We start from the raw sequence: 21,117 nt of genomic DNA, 5'->3' as shown, positions 1-21,117 counted from the left end.
CATTACAATAATGGATGTTAGGTTAACTGCAATATAATTTAACAGGGCTTGCCTGTTGTAAATGCTGGTGCAGATCAACACATTTCTCCTTCTAGGACTGTTAGAAGTTAACATTACCAGGATGGTGAAACACTCAAGTTAACCCTTTAGATTTGGAGAACTCCAGGCTCACTGGTTTGAGAACTTATTATCCTTGTAACATTTGATTTAAATTCTTTATACTGGAAACACACAAAGCAAACAGTGATGGCAACAAGCTTTGCTGCATTTTTTGGAATAAGTTATTTAGGAGACATGAAACAATTCCAAGGAGGATAAGGGACATACAGCAGGGCACAAAAAAAGAGCTGACAGGCATAAAGTAAAGAGATTAACAGTATCATAGAATCACAGAACTGTTTAGGTTGGAAAAGACTGTTAAAATCACAAAGATTATAAAGTCCAAGTGTTAACCCAGCACTGCCATCTTCACCATTAAACCACATCCCTAGGTGACACACCTACACACCTTTTAAATACCTCCAAGGCTGCTCCAATGCTTGACAATCCCTCTTCAACTTTTGGTGAATTTTTTCTCAATATCTAATGCAAACCTCTGCTGGTGCAGCTTGAGGCCACTTCCTTGTCTTATCACTTGCTGCTTGGGAGAAAAGACTGACACCCATCTCACTATAGCCTCATTTCAGGTAGTTGTAGAGATTAATAAAGTCTTCCTTGAGACTCCTTTTCTCTAGGCTAAACAGAAGAAGGAATTTGTGGAAGCTACCAACTGGCATAGGACAGCAAACAGTAGGCAGAACTGCAGAGTTCTCTGAATGATAAACACAATCCAGTCTTTGCACTTAGGAGGCTGCTGAGGACAGAAGTTTTTGCTAACATCTTTCTACATGGATCTCTAAAGACATATGGCAAGGTAGAACATCGGCTCTCATGCTTTCAGAACTAATGTGACATAGCCTTCATACTTCTGAGCCTTAACAGACACTGGATGCCTGTCTCTGAGTTACCTCATTTGAAAACAACCCCTTATAAACCATTTTCTAACCAAATTAGTATTTCTTTATGTACCTCTTCTTTACAGAATCACAAAGTCTTAAGGGCTGGAAGGGACCTCGAAAGCTCATCCAGTGCAACCCCCCTGCCAGAGCAGCACCACCTAGAGTGGGTCACACAGGAACTCGTCCAGCTGGGTTGGAATGTCTCCAGAGAAGGAGACTCCACAGCCCATCTGGGCAGCCCCTGCCAGGGCTCCCTCACCTCAACAGGGAACAAGTTTTTCCTCCTATTTCTTTGGAATCTCTTCTGTTCCAACTTGTCCCCATTGCCCCTTGTCCTATCATTGGCCATCACTGAGCACAGCCTGGCTCCATCCTCCTAACACCTGCCATTTATGGATTTGTAAACATGAATGAGGTCACCCCTCAGTCTCCTCCTAACTACAGAGCCCCAGCTCCCTCAGCCTTTCATCACAAGGGAGATGCTGCACTCCCTTCATCATCTTGGTGGCCCTGCACTGAACTCTCTCTTTAATCACTGAAGATTGACTGGTTCTTGTTTTTAGTCTCTTCTCCTTTCTTCACTGTCATCTATCCCTTTAGTTTTGCTTTTAGTATCAATATTTTATACCCAAATTTTCTGAAGTGATTTCCCTTCATCCCTTTACCTTTGTTATGAAATATGACTGACTAAACAACCTAGAATGAAGACCTACATTTATTTTGCTAGACAGTGGATCAGGCCTTTCCCTCTAAGTTTATCCTCATTCTAGACTTCAATGTTTCAGGGGTTTTACTGGTTGTGTTTTTAACCTGTGTTTGGTTTTATTGTGGGGGTTGGTGATGATTGTTTTTTTCATCATCTTCTGCCTTCTCTAGAACTGCTGCTCATTATTCCCCCCTTCAGTTTTATGGGAAGTTAAGTTAGTCCCAGTGAAATCCTTCTGAGACAACAAATTTTCTGTTACCTGTTAGGATGCTGTTTGCTCATGCTGATCACTGAATCACAGAATCTCAAGGGTTGGAAGGGACCTTGAAAGCTCATCCAGTGCAACCCCCTGCCAGAGCAGGACCACCTAGAGTAGGGCACACAGGAACTCGTCCAGGTGGTGATGTTGAACCCCAATCACAATCATGGGGTCACTTGGACTATTCATAACTTCCAATCTCCCAATTCATGTCTGTACCATAAGCATATCCTAGTAGACAAAAGATCCAAAAATTAAAATATCAAGGTACAAGTGACAGTACTCTTCAAGTCAGAACCAGCTGCATGACACCTACCAAAGGAAATCCCCAAGATAACTGTAGCCATTTTTCTTATGAGAGTACTGCACACATCACGTTTGCTCCAATGATTTCTAATAGAACTATGCTGGATCCAAAACCTGCACTTCACTGTTAGCATAATGATCCTCACTTATTCAATATCCCACGGTTCAAAGTTACTGAGAACTCTACCACAAGCAAGGATTCCAGTCCAGTTCTCTCTCATTTAACTCATCCTTCCTAAACACAGACAGGTACCTAGTTTTACATTACTTTAGTACAATTATCCCAATAGGTTTCAATCATGCTCATTTTACTGAACCTATTTTCAATGAAAATCTCAGGTACACACTTTGTAGACATTGACATATGAACTACTGAATCTGGTGTCCAAGAGTCCATAACCTCCTTTATGACAACATAGGGTTGGACACATTTATTTATTCTCTTCTTATTTCCCTTGCAGTGTTGCCATAAGCTGGCATCCAAATCAGGGGTGTTACTTCTATTACTTGACAGACAGAACATTGCCCCATTTGCTTATCCTTTCTCAGTGTCTCACTCCTAGAATCAGTATTTCATGACAATAGTTATTTCATTCTGCTTCAAGCCAACACATGCTCCCTCCAGCTACTCAGATCTCCTATTTTCCAGAGCTTGTCACCAAACAACAATAATATCAAAAACATGCTTGAATTTATTCTTCCTTATTTCACTTCTAAGATCTTGAGGTCTTCTCTTTCTTACTGTAGTGCTATCTATATGATTACATGCACAAGCTCAGCAGGCGACTTCATAATCCCAACCTGTCTTACAGTTACAGTCTTATATTTAATCCACTTTAAAAACTTCATTTTGATATTATAGAATCACAGAATCATTTTGGCTGGAAGAGCCCTTTAAACTCATGTAGTGCAGCCTTTGTCCCAGCCCTATCAAGCACCAGACCATTTTCCTCAGTGCAACATCCACCCAGCTCTGAAACCCCTCCAGAGATGGTAACTCCAGCACTTCCCTGGGCAGCCCCTGTCAATGTCTCACAACCCTTGCAGCAAAGGAATTCCTCCTCACATCCAGCCTGAACCTCCCCTGCTGCAACTTGAGGCTGTTTCCTCTTGTTCTATTGCTTGTTCCTAGGGAGAACAGACCCACCCCTGCCTGGCTACAGCTTCCTTTCAGGTAGTTGCAGAGATTGAGAAGGTCAACAGCCCCAGATCCCTCAACCCTTCCTCATCTGAGACGTGCTCCAAATCCTTTTCTAGCTTGGTGCCCAGCTTCTGGATCCTCTCCAGCACCTCAATGTCCTTCTTGTAGAGAGGGGCCCAGAACTGGACACAGTATTGGAGGTGCAGCCTCCTCCTGTTTGTATGTTTTTATATTCACAGTGATACTTTTCCTTTCAGGATTACTGTGTTACACAACAGGAGGAGTATATAGTACAGATAATTGTAACCAAAGTTTTAAGACTGGTATGGCTAGAGAACAAAAGGATGCACACTTGTTTAGAAGCATAAGGAAGAGCAAATGACAATGCAAGGGCTGGTAGTGCAATGTGTGTTGATAGGAGTGAGATGAGCAAGTCATCAAGATCCTCAAGCAGATGTATGTGCAGTTTCTCATCACATACAGATTAGGACAGAGGTCACACAGGATGGTGAGACCACATGCTAGACAAATTGCTTTGGACATGGTCTCAGTTGTCCTGGTGCATGCAAGTATGCACGCTTGAGAGAGACTGAGTAAAATCATTTTCTTTATAAAAGGAAGCCATCTCATTCTCTCTTGAAGATAATCTAATTGTTACAATGTTGTTTTCTACTGTAGCATGTATATCTTTTTTTGTCAGCAAACCTTAAAACACTGCATACAAGTATTCAATGGCACAGAGTCGAGTTGGAGGCCTGTGGCCAGTGGAGATCCACAGGGATGGGTTCTGGGGCCAGTCTTGCTCAACATCTTCATCATCCACCTGGATGAGAGGACAGAGTGTACTCTCAGTAAGTTCCCTGCTGGCACCAAACTGGGAGCACTGGCTGATTCCCCAGAGGCTGTGCTGCCATTCAGCGGGATCTCGACCGGCTGCAGAGTTGGGCACAGAGGAACCTCCTGAGGTTCAACAGGACAAGTGCAGAGTCCTGCAGCTGGGAAGGAACAACCCCATGCACCAGGACAGGCTGGGGATTGAACTGCTGGAGAGCAGCTCTGCAGAGAGAGACCTGGGAGTGCTGGTTGATAATAAACTGACCATGAGCCAGCAATGTGCCTTCATGGCCAAGAAGCCAATGGCAGCCTGGGATGCATCAAGAAGAGTGTGGGCAGCAGGTCAAGGGAGGTTCTGCTCCCCCTCTGCTCTGCCCTGCTGAGGCCTCATCTGGAGTCCTGTGTCCAGTTCTGGGCTCCTCAGCTCAAGAGGGACAGGGAAGTGCTGGAGAGAGGCCAGCACAGGGCCACCAAGATGATCAGGGGACTGGAGCATCTTCCTTCTGAGGAAAGGCTGCGGGAACTGGGGCTGTTTAGTCTGGAGAAGAGGAGATTGAGGGGGGATCTTATTAATATTGACAAATATTTAAATGGTGGGTGTCAGGAGGTTGGGGCAGCATTTTTTTCTATGGTATCTAGTGACAGGACAAGGGGTGATGGGATGAAGCTGGAACACAAAAAGTGACATTTAAACATAAGAAAAATCTCTGTCAGTGTTTGAGTGAGGGAGCCCTGGCCCAGGCTGCCCAGGGAGGGTGTGGAGGCTCCTTCCTTGGAGGTCTTCAAGACCTGCCCAGACAAGTTCCTGTGTGACCTGATCTAGGTTGACCTGCTTCTGCAGGGAGGTTGGACTGGATGATCCCTAAAGGTCCCTTTCAACCCCTACTATTCTGTGATTCTGTAGGTAGGGAGACTATTAAGTACCTGTGCTTAATCTTGTGTTTTTCTCAGCACAGATTAAACTGAACAAAACATGCAAGCAAAACACTATTACTTAATCTCAGTTACAGCAACCCTAGGTTTTACTAAAAACCTGTAGAAATTAAAGCAAAAAACAGATGTGACTCTTAAATTGAGAATTCCTGTAAAGTAACATCTCTCTCCTATTTTCTGTGACTATTTAATGTATGTTTCAGTAATTTCTCTGCTACTTTTCATTGGCAGCAAAGCCCCACCAAGTTAACCACTGTCAAAATACACCTCAATTAATCAGGAACTAAAGCCTTTCAATGTTTAACAACATCAAAACTGTTAAATACCCCTGGATGTGCTGTACATGTAAGTAGTAACTAACCTTTATTTTCCCTAACCTGAAAATAAAACACTATGAATTTATTTCCACAGGATAAAATGTTAGAAGTAAATGAAATCCTTAATACCTCCAATATGTGACCTGATCTAGGTGAACCTGCTTCTGCAGGGGGGCTGGACTGGATGATATCTAAAAGTCCCTTCCAACCCCTACCATTCTATGATTCTATGATTTATAGTAAAAGAGTATAAACAGGCTAACAATGTTATCAGTGATACAAAGGAATTGGCATGCAGAGCTGTATTTAAACTGTCACCATCCTTGAGCTGTTTAAGTCTCAGAGCATTTATTCAGCACTTTGCTATTCAGTGCACCTCCAGTCAACTCGCCTCATTTTTCCAACACAGGTCTTACCCTCCCACGCTGATATTCCCCTGGCCTGAAGAAATCCACCAACCATACCTCTAATGCCAAGAGAAATGCAGTGCTGCTTGTGTAATGCTTGCTGTGAAGTCTTTGCTTATTTCCTATCACTTGGCCTTCCAAATACTTGAGACTGCTCAGAATCACAGAATAGTAGGGATTGGAAAGGATCTCTAAAAGATCATCTCCTCCAATCCCCTTGCTAAAGCAGATCCATTCTCAGATACTCATTCCATTTGTTTTTCACTTTACTGTAGACTTTTAGATCTAAACAGTAAAGTTTAGTTAATTTCTACTATATGCTGAAATGAAAAATTTATGGTAGTCATTTTAGCCCTAAGGAGTAGATGTTATCAATAAGTTAAAGTACCTTCAGCTTTGCCTCAGGATGTTCATATGCCTGAAGCATTCTGTCTTCTCATGATAATACAGTATTTGCTTCAGTCACATTTCTTAAAAATACTCTTGTTAAAAAATTATCTACTTTAATACATTTTTGCAAGACAATACCTCTTTTAAAATATTCCTTACAATCATGTCTTTATGAACCATTTAAAGCAACAAGTTTACACAAGCTAATTCTTTTAGGGCTGTCATAAGAAACCACAGATAAAACATTTCTGTAAGGTAAAAACCATTTTGGAAGGTATTTGCCAAAATCAAATTTGAGCAAGGGTACCATTGAAACATGCACAGACTTGCAGAACTTACAATCTAAACTGCACAGTTGTAAGAATGAAACTACCTCTACTGTTTTTTATTCAACAGTGCCAATCAAACACTGAGAAAAGGGGAAAAAAACAATGAAATTAAATCAAAACTAGGCCTTGAAAAAGTGAAAGGCTGTTATCTATGAGACATCCTTTTTTTCTATGGCATCTAGCAACAGGACAAGGGGTGATGGGATGAAGCTGGAACACAAAAAGATCCATTGAAACATAAGAAAAAAACTGTTTCAGTGTTTCAGTGAGGGAGCCCTGGCCCAGGCTGCCCAGGGAGGGTGTGGAGGCTCCTTCCTTGGAGGTCTTCAAGACCCGCCTGGACACGTTCCTGTGTGACCTGATCTAGGTGAAACAGCTCCTGCAGGGGGGTTGGACTGGATGATCTCTGGAGGTCTCTTTCAACCCTACCATTCTATGATTCCATTATAAGGTAGCTTTTGGTTTAGCATTATACTGTTTTCTATGGTATCTAGCAACAGGACAAGGGGTGATGGGATGAAGCTGGAACACAAAAAGTTCCACTTAAACATAAGAAAAAAGCTATTTCACTGTGAGAGTAATGGAGCAGTGGAACAGGCTGCCCAGGGGTTGTGGAGGCTCCTTCCTTGGAGGTCTTCAAGACCCATCTGGACGTGTTCCTACAGGACCTGATCTAGGTGACCCTGCTTCTGTGCAGGGGGGTTGGACTAGATAATCTCTAAAGGTCCCTTCCAATCCTACCATTCTATGATTCTATGATTATTGTGCAGCAATTTGCAGTGTTTTTGAAGTTACCTGCAAATTTCATTTAGCAAACAATGTTTTTTCTCCTTGAATTGACAAATACAGGTCAACCTTTGAAAAACAGCATAAAGGAGTCCTTCAACTTGTTACAACTCCCAGGCAGAATTCTCTACTCCTCCAAACAGTTGGCTTGACAGTCATTTTTGGTTGCTTATGCAGCAACTTACCATGGAACTGATAAATTCAAAGTACTGGGAAAAGCAATCTAGGCTTTTTAGCTCAACCCCAAGTTACAAGAGCACCAATTGAATCCAAAATAAAAGATGCAGCTTGTTACTCCACTGGCTTTATTTAAAAAATTTCTTTGCAGAAAGAAGTAGAGACTACCAAGAGCAGAGAGGGAGCCAAAGACAGCAGGATAAAGAGAAACTGATTAAGAGACATTCATGTAGTAGACAGCAAGATATTTTACGTCTTGTACTGTTATATGTAGAGACAAATAGAAACCCTTACATACTTAATTTCTGCAAAGTACAATTGCAGTCTGAAAATATGATCCAGTTTTTAGCAACAGTTAAATCAATAGTTAACTGATACATCACAGATCACAGAATCTCAAGGGTTGGAAGGGATCTGGAAAGCTCATCCAGTGCAACCCCCCTGCCAAAGCAGCACCACCTAGAGTAGGTCACATAGGAACTCGTCCAGCTGTGTTGGAATGTCTCCAGAGAAGGAGACTCCACAGCTCCCATGGGAAGCCCCTTCCAGTGCTTCCTCAGCCTCGCACTGAAGAAGTATATATCAGCAATGCACTGTCTCCAGCCCACAGAGAACCTCCTCTGCTGTACTCATTCTAAAGAACAAGCTCAAAAGAAAATGTAAGTGTGAAACAGAATTCCTAGGCAAGTCAAAGTATCTCCATTCTTTGGAAATTCTAGTTTGCATATCTCCCAAAAGTCTGGCTGGGTGAGAAATATCTCTGAGTTCAGAAGGAAAAATTGTGGGAGTTCATAACTATGTGTCCTGGATGCTACAATCATAGAATCATAGAATGGTAGGGGTTGGAAGGGACCTCCAGAGATCATCCAAGTCCAAACTCCCTGCAGAAGCAGGTCCCACCTAGATCAGATTGTATAGGAACATGTCCAAGTGGGTCTTGAAGACCTCCAAGGAAGGAGACTCCACGTGGTGGTGGCATCTTAATGACAGCCAGGGTAACTGAACTAAAACACTACTTGACAGATTTCAGCTTTGAGGAACAATATTTCTTAAGAGGAAGCTACTTTCTTCTAAAAAGATATATTAGTGCTTTTGAAAAGCAAAGAATTGCTCTAGTAAGTGTCCTGTATTAACAGATAGTTTCATAGTATATGAGCATTTTCCTTTCCTGGAGGCTAGCAAATTTGACAAACACAGGATGTCAAAAGGAAGCTTTGTGTTTGGAAATTCTACTAGAAAAATAGCACAAAGAGTTACAAAATCACTTCTGTATTAGGAAAAACTTTCAAAACCAGATCTGTGGAGAACTTTTCACAGAATCATAGAATGGCAGGGGTTGGAAGGCACCTTTAGAGATCATCCAGTCCAATCCCCCTGCAGAAGCAGGGTCACCTAGATCAGGTCGCATAGGAGCATGTCCAGATGGGTCTTGAAGACCTCCAAGGATGGAGAGTTTTGAATCAGAAGTGAAAATTCTGAGCAGAAGTCACACCTCAAAAGTATTTAGCTTATTAAAATTATATGATTGAACTGCATCTCCTGTTCCCAGACTGCATGCATCTCTTCCAGGAAAGACTTCTTCCTAGAAATACAGGTAACTTCACAGTTGTGTCAATGGTCGGGCTCAATGATCTTGAAGGTCTTTTCCAACATAAACAATTTCCCCCCTTGTTACAAATATAGATCACCCCTTACAATGAATAGAAATTGACCATGTTTATTCACAGAATATTAACAGTCAAACAATTAATATTTATTAGAAATGGTGACTACACATAAGTAGTTGACTGAAATAAAAGTCAGTAGCAACAAAGCCAGTTTCAATGAACTAAAAGGCAGAAATGACAGAACTCCAAAGTTTCTAATTCTCTGAGTTGGACCATTATTTTTTCTCAAGACTGCCAAAATTTTTAGCTGTACTGCAGGTTAAAAAAGAAAGTGATAGATAGCCATGAAGATGCATAGACTTTTTCAAAAGACAGATTTAATAGCCAAGCATCAGAAAGCAAGCATTTCAGGACTTCAGAGTCGAATTCTCAACTAAAGCTTGCATATTTCTTCTCTGCATAATGTTATCTATTCAGGGGAAATGTTTGTGCCCCATTCAACAACTAGCTGATGTTTGTCTCCTTTTTCTACCAACAAGCACTTGGATTATAGTGTAAGGTCAGGAAAAAAAAGAAGTGACATTCTCATCTTGACAAAGTATTCCTTCAAATCATTTTACTTCCTCAGGGAAAGCAAAGGAAAGAAAATGTTTTTATACTTCATTTAACCTTCTTATTGAGAAAACAAAGGAGAGTTAATATATCTAAAAAAAAAAGGTCTTAAACATTTTGATTCTTATCAGTTAAGTTCTGCTTTCACCTGCCATTGCTGGTCACCTCATAGTTGAAGCAGCAACTTTTGCTTAAACGAAATGCATTGATAGATGCTGTTTAACAAATGCAAATGAGCAAAGAAGCAAGAAATGATATGAAAGCAGAGAACATGGCTGTTACACAGCAAATTTTCTATTTTAATGACCTGCAGCACAGTCATATTTTCAGCTCAGTGAAAGATGCACATGCAAACCCCATTTCTCAACAGGGCTAATGTTTTAAATCATTTTTGTGAAAATATTTGCATTGACATTGCACTCCAGTGATTGCTTAGGTCCATACCTTGTAAGCATGCACTGCAATCAGTTTATTACTGCAGCCATTCTAATACAGTCCCACTGATGACTCATCTGTACAGAGAACAACCACAAGCATTTTCTTCCTGAGACAGGCTTTTGACAGCTTCACTCTAGTGGAGTCTTTAAGAAGCCAAGGAGAAAGTAACACATTGCTCCCCTTGGAAGAAGCCTTTCAGTCACAGGCAGTTTGGCACATGCAGACTGCATGTATCTAGTATCTCTTACTATTTTAGCTGCTGTTTTATTCTATATCATTGCAACTATATCCTTTATAGTAAAATCAAAGACATTTCTAATCTTCTAATGAGGTTTCAAATACTTAGTGAAACTACTGTGTGGTAGGCTCTGCAAACAGAGCTTATCAAAATACTTCTGTACATTTAAGCACTGACCTGCTAAATCCAGAAACAGAGATGGCTCCCCTGTTTCCAGTCCAAGATAAATTCAGCCACTGGATGAGAGTGCAGCGAGACTGTAGGCATTCCAGAGATGTGTCATTAATCCTTGCCCAGTAAGGTTGTAAACTGAGATGAATGTACTGTAGAGGATCACAGCAATGTTGATACAGTAGCTTACAAGTTTGCGCTAGTCTACACAGGTCAGGTACTGTAAGGTGACTCAAAATCAACTGGATGAGCTATATTGAAAACAGAGAAAAAGTCACAAATGGTCATATAGCACTTGAAATCTTAAGGGAAAACTGCAAAGGAAAAAGAAAAGATGTTCTAACTTCAAAGAAAAGCAAATCCTTTTACTTAGAAGTAACTTCTCAAATAAATCATTGATTAACTATTAAATAGGACTTTACCAACTTCTTCATTTGACAACACATTAAACAAGAAAGGAAAAAGTAGATCAGCATATGAAAGTGACAGGAAGCTTTCAAATTAGAAGTTTCTTTACCCATGTTAATTTAAACAGTGATATGTATGTAAACACTATGTTTACATACTTCCCTTCACAATGTCTGCGCTGTCATTGATCAGAACACCAAACTGGCATCCTCTTTCTTCTCTGGATTCGGTTTTGAGGATGGTAGCGTATTTACAGAGTACATAGAAAAACCACAGCATGTCCCAGTTTCCACACACCTTGAATTGTTTTCAGATCTATTCATCATCTCCTTGCTTTAAAAAAAGATGATTGTTTTGTCTTCTACCTTCTATCCTCTCCCATCCACGCTGGACTACGCAACTAGGTAAGAAAAATTCAACATATCCACATCTTCTTTTACAAAGCCAACTCGTCCTTTCTGTTATACTTTGAGAGCACTTTTGTTCTATGCCAGAGTCAAATCTGAAAGGCAAAAGCCTTTTTTACCTTTATCAGATTGGATCATCTCAGCTTCAGAATAATCACCAGCTCTTCTGACTAGCACCACGATACATATTTTCGTGATGACTTATATCTCACACTCAGAAAGTAAGAAACATTCCCCGTCTCCTATCATGCTCTGTTTTACTTTCTAAAGGAAGATCAACACACAGAGACACGTAAATACTTAATTTAGGAAGTAACAAAAACACTCAACAACAACAACATCTCCTTTAACTTAGAAACCGAGACAAAGTGCACTTGAAAAATGAAACCTAAACATTAATGTTTACTTTACCAGGGCTGTCTTTAACACCTATAAGTACCTGCTCTCAAGTTATGTAACTAACACTGACTAAGTGTTTTCAAGCAGAGTGGTAAACAATAACTGGCTGAAATGACTCAGTGCAAATGAAAAAAAACCAAAACAAAGCAACCCACAGATCAGCTTAAAATGAATCACAGAATCATAGAATGGTAGGGGTTGGAAGGCACCTTTAGAGATCATCCAGTCCAACCCCCCTGCAGAAGCAGGGTCACCTAGATCAGGTCACACAGGAACGTGTCCAGGCGGGTCTTGAAGACATCCAAGGAAGGAGCCTCCACACCCTCCCTGGGCAGCCTGGGCCAGGGCTTCCTCACTGAAACAGTGAAATAGTTTTTGCTTATGTTTAAGTGGAACTTTTTGTGTTCCAGCTTCATCCCATCACCCCTTGTCCTGTTATTAGATACAAAAGAAAAGAGTGATGTCCCAACCTTCTGACACCCACCCTTTAGATATTTATAAATGTTAATGAGATCCCCCCTCAGTCTCCTCTTCTCCAGACTAAACAGCCCCAGGTCCTGCAGCCTTTCCTCCTATGAAAGATGTTCCAGTCCCCCGATCATCTTGGTGGCCCTGTGCTGGACTCTCTCCAGCACTTTCCTGTCCCTCCTGAGCTGAGGAGCCCAGAACTGGTAACAAGACTCCAGATGAGGCCTCAGCAGGGCAGAGTAAAGAGGGAGCAGAACCTCCCTCCACCTGCTGGCCACACTCTTCTTGATGCATCCCAGGTTGCCATTGGCTTCTTGGCCACGAGGGCACATTGCTGGCTCATGGTCAGTTTATTGTCAACCAGCACTCCCAGGTCTCTCTCTGCAGAGCTGCTCCCCAACAGGTCAATCCCCAGCCTGTCCTGGTGCATGGGTTTGTTCCTCCCCAGCTGCAGGACTCTGCCCTTGTCCTTGTTGAACCTCATGAGGTTCCTCTGTGCCCAACTCTCCAGCCGGTCAAGATCCTGCTGAATGGCAGCACAGCCTCTGGGGAATCAGCCAGTGCTCAAAGCTTGGTGTCATCAGGCAACTTGCTGTGGGTACACTCTTTCCCCTCATCCATGTGGTTGATGCAGATGACAAAAATGAAGATGATATCATTTTCGTTGACGAAAATGACAAGAGTCTTGTGGCCCTTTCAAAATACCCTAGTGTTTCATTTTAATGTCTTATAAGGATATGTAAGACAAAACTGCCAAAAATCAGAATAAAATGAAAATGAAGTTTTTTGTGAGATGCAAACAGATTGTACTTCCAAGGTAGCAGTTTATTATGCAGCTAGCTTCCGCCTCCCCTCCTCCTCCCTTCGTTTTTGGAAGAGAAGAAATAACAAAACAATCCAACTTCCTGCAGAATGAAAAATGTTACTTCCTACTCAGCTCCAGATTTAGTCTTTGGATTTCAAACACGAACTACGACTCTTCAAAGAATTTTAACTTCAGCTCCAGTGCCAAAATACCATGTTTGCATATACTCCAGTTTCCCCTCAAGCTTCATTTCAAGCCTTTCCTCTTCCTTTCTCCTCACTCCTCCTTCTCCCTAAAAACAGTCCAGGCTTTTTTGTCTCTGCAGGTGTCTGGAACTCTCACCTCAGCTTGATGCAGAGGATCAGTTCAGACACTTCAACGTGACAGCAATATATATTAAACACATACATGCATAGAATGGCAGGGGTTGGAAGGGACCTTTGGAGATCATCCAGTCCAACCCCCCTGCAGAAGCAGGGTCACCTAGATCAGGTTGCATAGGAACGTGTCCAGGCGGGTCTTGAAGACCTCCAAGGAAGGAGCCTCCACACCCTCCCTGGGCAGCCTGGGCCAGGGCTCCCTCACTGAAACAGGTTTTTCTTATATTTAAGTGGAACTTTTTGTGTTCCAGCTTCATCCCATCACCCCTTGTCCTGTTACTAGCTACTATAGAAAAGAGGGATGTCCCAACCTCCTGACACCCAGTCTTTAGATATTTATAAATGTTGATAAGATCTCCCCTCAGTCTCCTCTTCTCCAGACTAAACAGCCCCAGCTCCTGCAGCCTTTCCTCGTATGAAAGATGTTCATATGTACTTGCAGTTAAAATACTATAATCAAAGTTTCCTCTCAACTTGCATTTGGTATCTGAGAAACAGTAAAATAACTAGGAGCTAACACTGACATAATTCCAAGTTAATACTTTGATTTTTGCTTCTCTCAGACCCATACTTAAGGTAAAAAGTTGCTTAAAACAGTTTTGTTCGTCATTCTCATAGTAGATACTAAAAATATATCTATTTTTCCAAGATCATCTTTTCACTTTAAATAATTTTCAATCTTCTGAAAAACTGCTTCAAATTAGGCTGTAATCTTTCAGCTATTCCACATTTTGTAAGTAACCTAAATGTCTATTCTATAAGTGCATTTTCCCTCATTTTTTTTTTTTAAGATCCCCCCTCAGTCTCCTCTTCTCCAGACTAAACAGCCTCAGTTCCCGCAGCCTTTCCTTGTAAGGAAGATGTTCCAGTCCCCTGATCATCTTGGTGGCCCTGTGCTGGCCTCTCTCCAGCACTTCCCTGTCCCTCTTGAGCTGAGGAGCCCAGAACTGGACACAGGACTCCAGATGAGGCCTCACCAGGGCAGAGCAGTGGGGGAGAAGAACCTCCCTCCACCTGCTGGCCACACTCTTCTTGATGCCTCCCAGGCTGCCATTGGCCTTCTTGCCCATGAGGGCACATTGCTGGCTCATGTTTATCATTTCATTATATATAATGAAATGTCACTACTAGGACATTAAAAGTACTTTTTTGCTGGCTTTTGATTAAACAAAGATAAAAAGTTCCAAATCTACAGGCTAATAACCATTAACCACCATTAGTCTGGAGTTCGGTATCTGTCAGAAATTTGATTTCTCTGTATGTCTGTCCTAGCAGAAAGTACAGTTTGATACCATAATGAGTATGTGATATGATGTGCTGTATTGTGCTACACCATGCTCATGGTGATTCCATTATTGCACAGTTGAGCATCTGCCTTGAAAACTAATTTCTTCACACAGCTTCTCACAAACAACTGTTTTAACTCTGAGTTTATGAAAAGCTATGGCAACCTTTATTATTTCACATATTCTTACAAACTCACCAGTAAAACCAGAGAGTACTGGAAAAACAATGAGTATAAAGAAGAAAATGAAACATAATTTACACACCACTGATTGCTTTTCTAGGCTATGATGGACCAGAAGTACATCAGTATTTTCTCTCCCATTTCCAGGGCAAACGTGGCACATGCCACATTTAGAGATGTGGTAAGATCAAACTGGATCTTAACTCCCCACAATTCAAACAGCTGCACACAAATTCACTGTGTACTGTTTGTGCCCAAAACAAATCCTGATTCATACCTCAATTGGGTGTTTTACTGTCCTCATCTTACACATACACATGTATTTTGAATTAACAACAAAAAACATAACATCTTGAAAGAAACAGAGATCTTACTGCAAAGTTTGCTTCTAAGCTCAGGTAGGATCTCCATCACACTCTTCAAAACATGGGCTAAAACCTTATGAATGGCACAGCTCCTAAATATTTATCTACCCAAAAGTTTCTCCAGCTTTTTTAAGGTCCTTTTTTTTTGCCCCTGAATAACAGCATGCAATAACTATTTGTACTCAATAAAATACTTGCTGTGGCTAGATCACAATACTGCAGAACTCCATTTGGCCAGAAAACAACGTCTGGATGTTGGTCAAATCTAGACTATCTGTGCTTTCTACAAATCTCCTCTTTTAGTTCCTCAACATGAGCCCCTCTGCTATGAATATACCACTCATACATGGTCTGTGCAAACCACTCATTCACAAACATGCAAATGAATGACTTGAAGCTTTTTCATTCTGCAGCTAGAGCTGACACAGCTTAGACTCTAATTAATTAGAACTGATACTAAGACATACTCAGATAAAGAACAAAGAATATGTGCACAAAAAGGCAAAGAGAGAAGGGAGGAAGGAGGATACAGTATTTTAGGGCTTCTGACATTCCTCAACATTGTTTAGGAAAACATAGTCCCTAGTTCATTGATCCTACTGCTTCAACCAGCAAATTCATACAATTTTAACAACACAAGTGAACACAGGAGAAGTGGATTTTGTAACTGTTAAACAAACCAAACAAAATTTCATCCTCTCTTCTCACAGGCTTTATATCACCAGGCTATAGGCTCTGATCCGCTCAGCAATGAAAGGCTGTAAAGGTTTTAAGCTCCTTCTTCATTCAAAGAAGAGAAAAGGATCTTACTGACAGACTGCACAAATAATCAAGCCTCTAGGAAGACTAAAGCTAGAGAGATGTCTGTGTGCCATTGCTCAGGACCTAGTCTGCTATACTGACTGGCAATATATTGGCCATTAACTAGGGAATCTTGTGCCATATGGTTATTAGCTGTTAAGACAGTTTTTAAAACACTCATAAGTTTCTCTTTTCAAAGAGAGGAATAAAATCTTACTGATTGTCTGAAAGCCTACAGATGTTTGTTCTGGAAAGATGGAAGTTTACTGCTGAGGGAAAAAAGACACTTAAAAATGCTCCTGCTTACTGCTCCAACTCTTCTGTCTAAGTATCATTTAAGAGATGCACATGTTACATTCAAGACCCTCTTTCCCTGGAACACGGGTGCCAAATCCACATTGAGCAGTGAAATTAATTCCCCCAGTAGACACAAACAGCTCATAAATCTTGTAGGCAGTTTTAGAAAAAATTGGCTTCAAGGAATTACAAAGATGTAATTTATATATTTTTATATTAAAATTTGTCTTTAAAATGTCTTTGGGACTGCAGCATGCAGGATTTCTCCCGATTCTCCTCTATGGAGGACAAAAGTTAGGCTCTTCGTAGGTGGCACATCTTGCTGAGTCTCATTGTGTGAGAGGTGTGCTGTGGTGGGTATTCCTCACCTTTCTCAAAGGTTTTTAACTTGTTCAGGCCTTAAGCATTTCTGAAAAGTCAACTAAGACTAATGCCTTACTCCTTCCACTTCATAGAATCATAGAATGGTAGGGGTTGGAAGGGATCTTTAGAGATTATCTAGTCCAACCCCCCTGCAGAAGCAGGTTCACCTAGATCAGGTCACACAGGAACATGTCCAGGTGGGTCTTGAAGACCTCCAAGGAAGGAGCCTCCACACCCTCCCTGGGCAGCCTGGGCCAGGGCTCCCTCACTCAAACACTGACAGAGTTTTTTCTTATATTTCAATGGATCTATTTGTGTTGCAGCTTCATCCCATCACCCCTTGTCCTGTTGCTAGCTACTATAGAAAAAAACGGATGTCCCAACCTCCTGACAACCACCATTTAGATATTTGTAAACGTTAATAAGATCTCCCCTCGGTCTCCTCTTCTCCAGACTAAACAGCCCCAGGTCCCGCAGCTTTTCCTCATAAGGAAGATGCTCCAGTCCCCTGATCATCTTGGTGGCCCTGTGCTGGCCTCTCTCCAGCACTTCCCTGTCCCTCTTGAGCTGAGGAGCCCAGAACTGGACACAGGACTCCAGAGGAGGCCCCATTAGAGGGGGAGCAGAACCTCCCTTGACCTGCTGCCCACACTCTTCTTGATGCATCCCAGGCTGCCATTGGCCTTCTTGGCCATGAGGGCACATTGCTGGCACTTTACAATCAGCACATTAGGCAAAGATCTCTGAGAAGAAAAAGAAGGACACAAAGTGTCTCCTAGAAAATCCATCCTCAATTTTAAGGTAATTCTGGTGAAGAGATGACAGTACAAGACTTGAAAGCTACTAAGGAATGCTTAACACAGTCTATGACCAGGGAAGGAAAATTCTCTCACCTACTTCATCCAAGATTTCACATTTTCTTCTAGTGAAGCATTTGTGACAGGAGTTGAGCATATTTCTTTTGTTGGCAGGAGCAGTCTAGACTCTTAGAATGCTTTTAAAGCTCACACTGCAGCAAGCCTTTCCCAATGCCATTTTAAGGAGCAACACAGTCTATGAAAGGATAATCTATGGAAATTTAAGAAAGACAATGAAGGCAAAACAAAGGCTAGAGGAACTGCTGCCTACTTCAAGATTAGCACAGAAGACTATTCAGTCTGTGTATTTTGGGATTTACAGAGGGCTATATGAAAAATATGAAGGCTTAGGGCAGTTACACATTCACAATCAACACAAATGGAAGCAAAGACACAATTTTTCATGTAACGTATTAATCAAACTTGGAAAGAGTCAGCAGTTGCCTTACTTCATCATTGCAAGGTTCAAATGCTTCCCAGGAAAAACCTTGACACTTGTCAGTCTTGAAGACAGCACACAGAGTGCTGTTCCCATATCTAAGGCAATAAAAAAACTGTCATACTACAAAGCACAACATTTCTGTTTTTCTGATACCTAAATCTTCCAGCTGAGGCAAGAAAGTAGGAGACTGGGATTTCTTGCTGTCACAAAACCATCCCAGAAATAGTCTTTTATAGCTTTCTGATAAATATTCCACCCATATCTTCAGTTTCTTGAAATCAAAACAGAAGGGGAAAAAATGTGCTTGGTATTGATAGACCATATAAATGCATTCATGAAACCAAACATGTTAAAAAATGGATAAAAAAGGAAGCTGGTACACAAACAGGAAGGTAGAAAAAGCACAGCAAACTACACAGAAGCAGAAACTCACAGGAGTAAGAGGACTAAACAAAGACCTCAAATTATAATCTTAATGTGTATAATCAGAAAAGAAACTAATCAATCTCTCTGATAGTCTACAAATCAATTTATCCAGTCTATTTAAATCCAGGAAGTCTTAATTGAAAAAAGTTTTCTCTAATATTAATTCCTTTGAATGACTAACAGCAACCCATTTTCAAATCTTCAAACACTTAAGTGCTTTAAGATGGTCTGCAATCAGCTGCAAGTGTAAATGTTTGCAAATGTAAAGTACTTTCTTTACTTTGGCACTGATATCCAAGCCCTGACAGTAAAATATACTACACTCTATATGGACTTTGGGGGAAAAAATACCCCTCTCCACTAGAAAAGTCAGCTAGTATCCTCTTTTATTATTCCACTGCAGTGACAACAAACACAACCCAAGTCACTCAAGAACTGAAGAAGATTTAAAAGAGAAGATTAATACACAGAAGAAAGACAGAGTTGTTACATTCTCTTCCTCTCTCCTCTTTACAAGCATAACAAACTCCTGTAGGTTACACATATACACTGTCACCCAAGAAGTCTTCACGAATTGGGGTACTGAGACAAAAGATGCAACAAAACCAAAAGACTATTTGATTAGATCACGTATTTCTGAAGGTGCCCTGCAATCAGTGACAGCATCTCTTGCCATCCTCACTTCACTTTCAAAACAAGTCTGACTCAAGCCACAGGCACTGAGTATTTGATGAGTTACCACAGTAAACAAACACTCACTTCTTTTCCCAGACCACAATACACTGAAGAGTAGGAACAATCACGTTTCTGCCCAAGTCCAGAGGTCTGATCAACAACTGAAGGCTTCTTTCCACTATTTGCAAGCTCCATTCATTTCAGGAGAGGTGAAGACAATTATTTTATCTCTTGATTCTTACCATAATTAGGGTAAGCTTCTAAGTTCAAGAGCTAGAAATTCAAAGCTAAAATAACTAATGTAAAAACTGTGTGTGAGTGGACAGATTCCTGAGAACTAACAGTGTAACAACTACATATATACCAGCAAGGTGCCTTGCTAATATTCATCCATGGAAGTAGATAGGCTTATATAATGCAGGCATAACTATACAATAACTGCAGGAGATTCATAGAATCATAGAATCTCAAGGGCTGGAAGGGACCTGAAAAGCTCATCCAGTCCAACCTCCCTGCTAGAGCAGCACCACCTAGAGTAAGTCACACAGGAACTCATCCAGGTGGGTTTGAATGTCTCCAGAGAAGGAGACACCACAGCCCATCTGGGCAGCCCCTGCCAGTGCTCCCTCACCCCAACAGGGAAGAAGCTTTTCCTTCTGTTTCTTTGGAACCTCTTCTGTTCCAGCTTGTACCTGTTGTCCCTTGTCCTATTATTGGCCATCACTGAGAACAGCCTGGCTCCATCCTCCTGACACCCACCCTTTATGTATCTGTAACCATGAATGAGGTCACCCCTCAGTTGCCTCTTCTCCAAGCTAAAGAGCTCCAACTCCCTCAGCCTTTCATCAGAAGGGAGATGCTCCACTCCATCATCTTTGTGGCCAAAAAATGAAAGGAATTCTAACTGGAAAAAACAACAGGTCTTGCCCAGCAGCCTATAAAGCACCTTTGCACCCTGAACGATCAGGATAAATACACTGAATATTAAAATTGCTTTTCTTACCTCATAAGGCAGTTTATCAAAATATCCATTAGTCGGCCATTCCCTGAGGGTAACAATGCTGAACTGTTTATTAAGGGTGTCCATTCCACAGCCATACTTTTCCTCATCCTCATCTTCATCAATATCGTTCATATCAATCATTGAAGTCTTAAGTGAAAGCACCGGTCTTTCCTTCACACCGTGTAGTACTACTGCATCCAATTCAGTGTAGTAGTCTAGAAGAGAGCTGTTCACTTCCAGTCGGATTAAGTTTGTGGGAAAGTTTATCTGTTTGATGCAGGGTGTGAACTGTCGAGCCTGAGGACCATTCACCTTTGTAGGTGCTTCAGACCAAAGGATTTCCCATCTGTGTAAGACAAATTGAACACACAGTCTAAGGATTAAAATCAAAGTTTTTAAAGCAATTCCTGAATCACAGAATGGTAGGGTTGGAAGGGACCTTTAGAGATCATCCAGTTCACTCCCCCTGCAGAAGCAGGGTCACCTAGATCAGGTCACACAGGAACATGTCCACGCAGGTCTTGAAGACCTCCAAGGAAAGAGACTCCACAACCCCTCTGGGCAGCCTGGGCCAGGGCTCCCTCACTGAAACACTGAAGTATTTTTTTCTTATGTTTAAGTGGAACTTTTTGTGTTCCAGCTTCATTCCATCACTCCTTGTCCTGTTGCTATCTACTACAGAAAAAAGGGATGTCCCAACCTCCTGACACCCACGCTTTAGATATTTATAAATAAGATCTCCAAAGATTACATAAGTTTCTCTGGCAGCAGTATGTCACAAGAAAGAAACACAGTTGAAAAGACAGTGAAAATTACTTTTTTCTCCATTGATAACTAATATACAGTCTATTTTGTTAAAGTCACACACTTGTGTTACTGTGCTGTTATTCATACCCAAGTTGTT

The 21,117-nt window shown here is 41.3% G+C and overlaps 1 protein-coding gene across 4 annotated transcripts in view; it reads right to left on the bottom strand.

Moving 5' to 3' along the window:
• FBXL4 (F-box and leucine rich repeat protein 4) overlaps positions 1 to 21,117 on the bottom strand; it is a 73,387-nt gene that overhangs the window by 34,998 nt on the left and 17,272 nt on the right. For all 4 annotated transcript variants that reach the window (XR_009818164.1, XR_009818165.1, XM_061989437.1 and 1 more), the window contains 2 exons: positions 20,214 to 20,559; positions 10,656 to 10,900 (listed from right to left, as the gene is read on the bottom strand). Coding sequence is in view for 2 of the 4 variants with exons in the window: in XM_061989437.1 (XP_061845421.1) it covers positions 10,656 to 10,900; positions 20,214 to 20,559 (591 nt within the window). In the remaining 2 variants the exon portion in view is untranslated. The remainder of the gene's footprint in view (positions 1 to 10,655; positions 10,901 to 20,213; positions 20,560 to 21,117) is intronic.

This window comes from Colius striatus, chromosome 2 (assembly GCF_028858725.1).
Source record: "Colius striatus isolate bColStr4 chromosome 2, bColStr4.1.hap1, whole genome shotgun sequence".
Taxonomy (NCBI): domain Eukaryota; kingdom Metazoa; phylum Chordata; class Aves; order Coliiformes; family Coliidae; genus Colius; species Colius striatus.
Note: the sequence above shows the minus strand (reverse complement) of the source record. Positions and strands in the feature narration are given on the sequence as shown.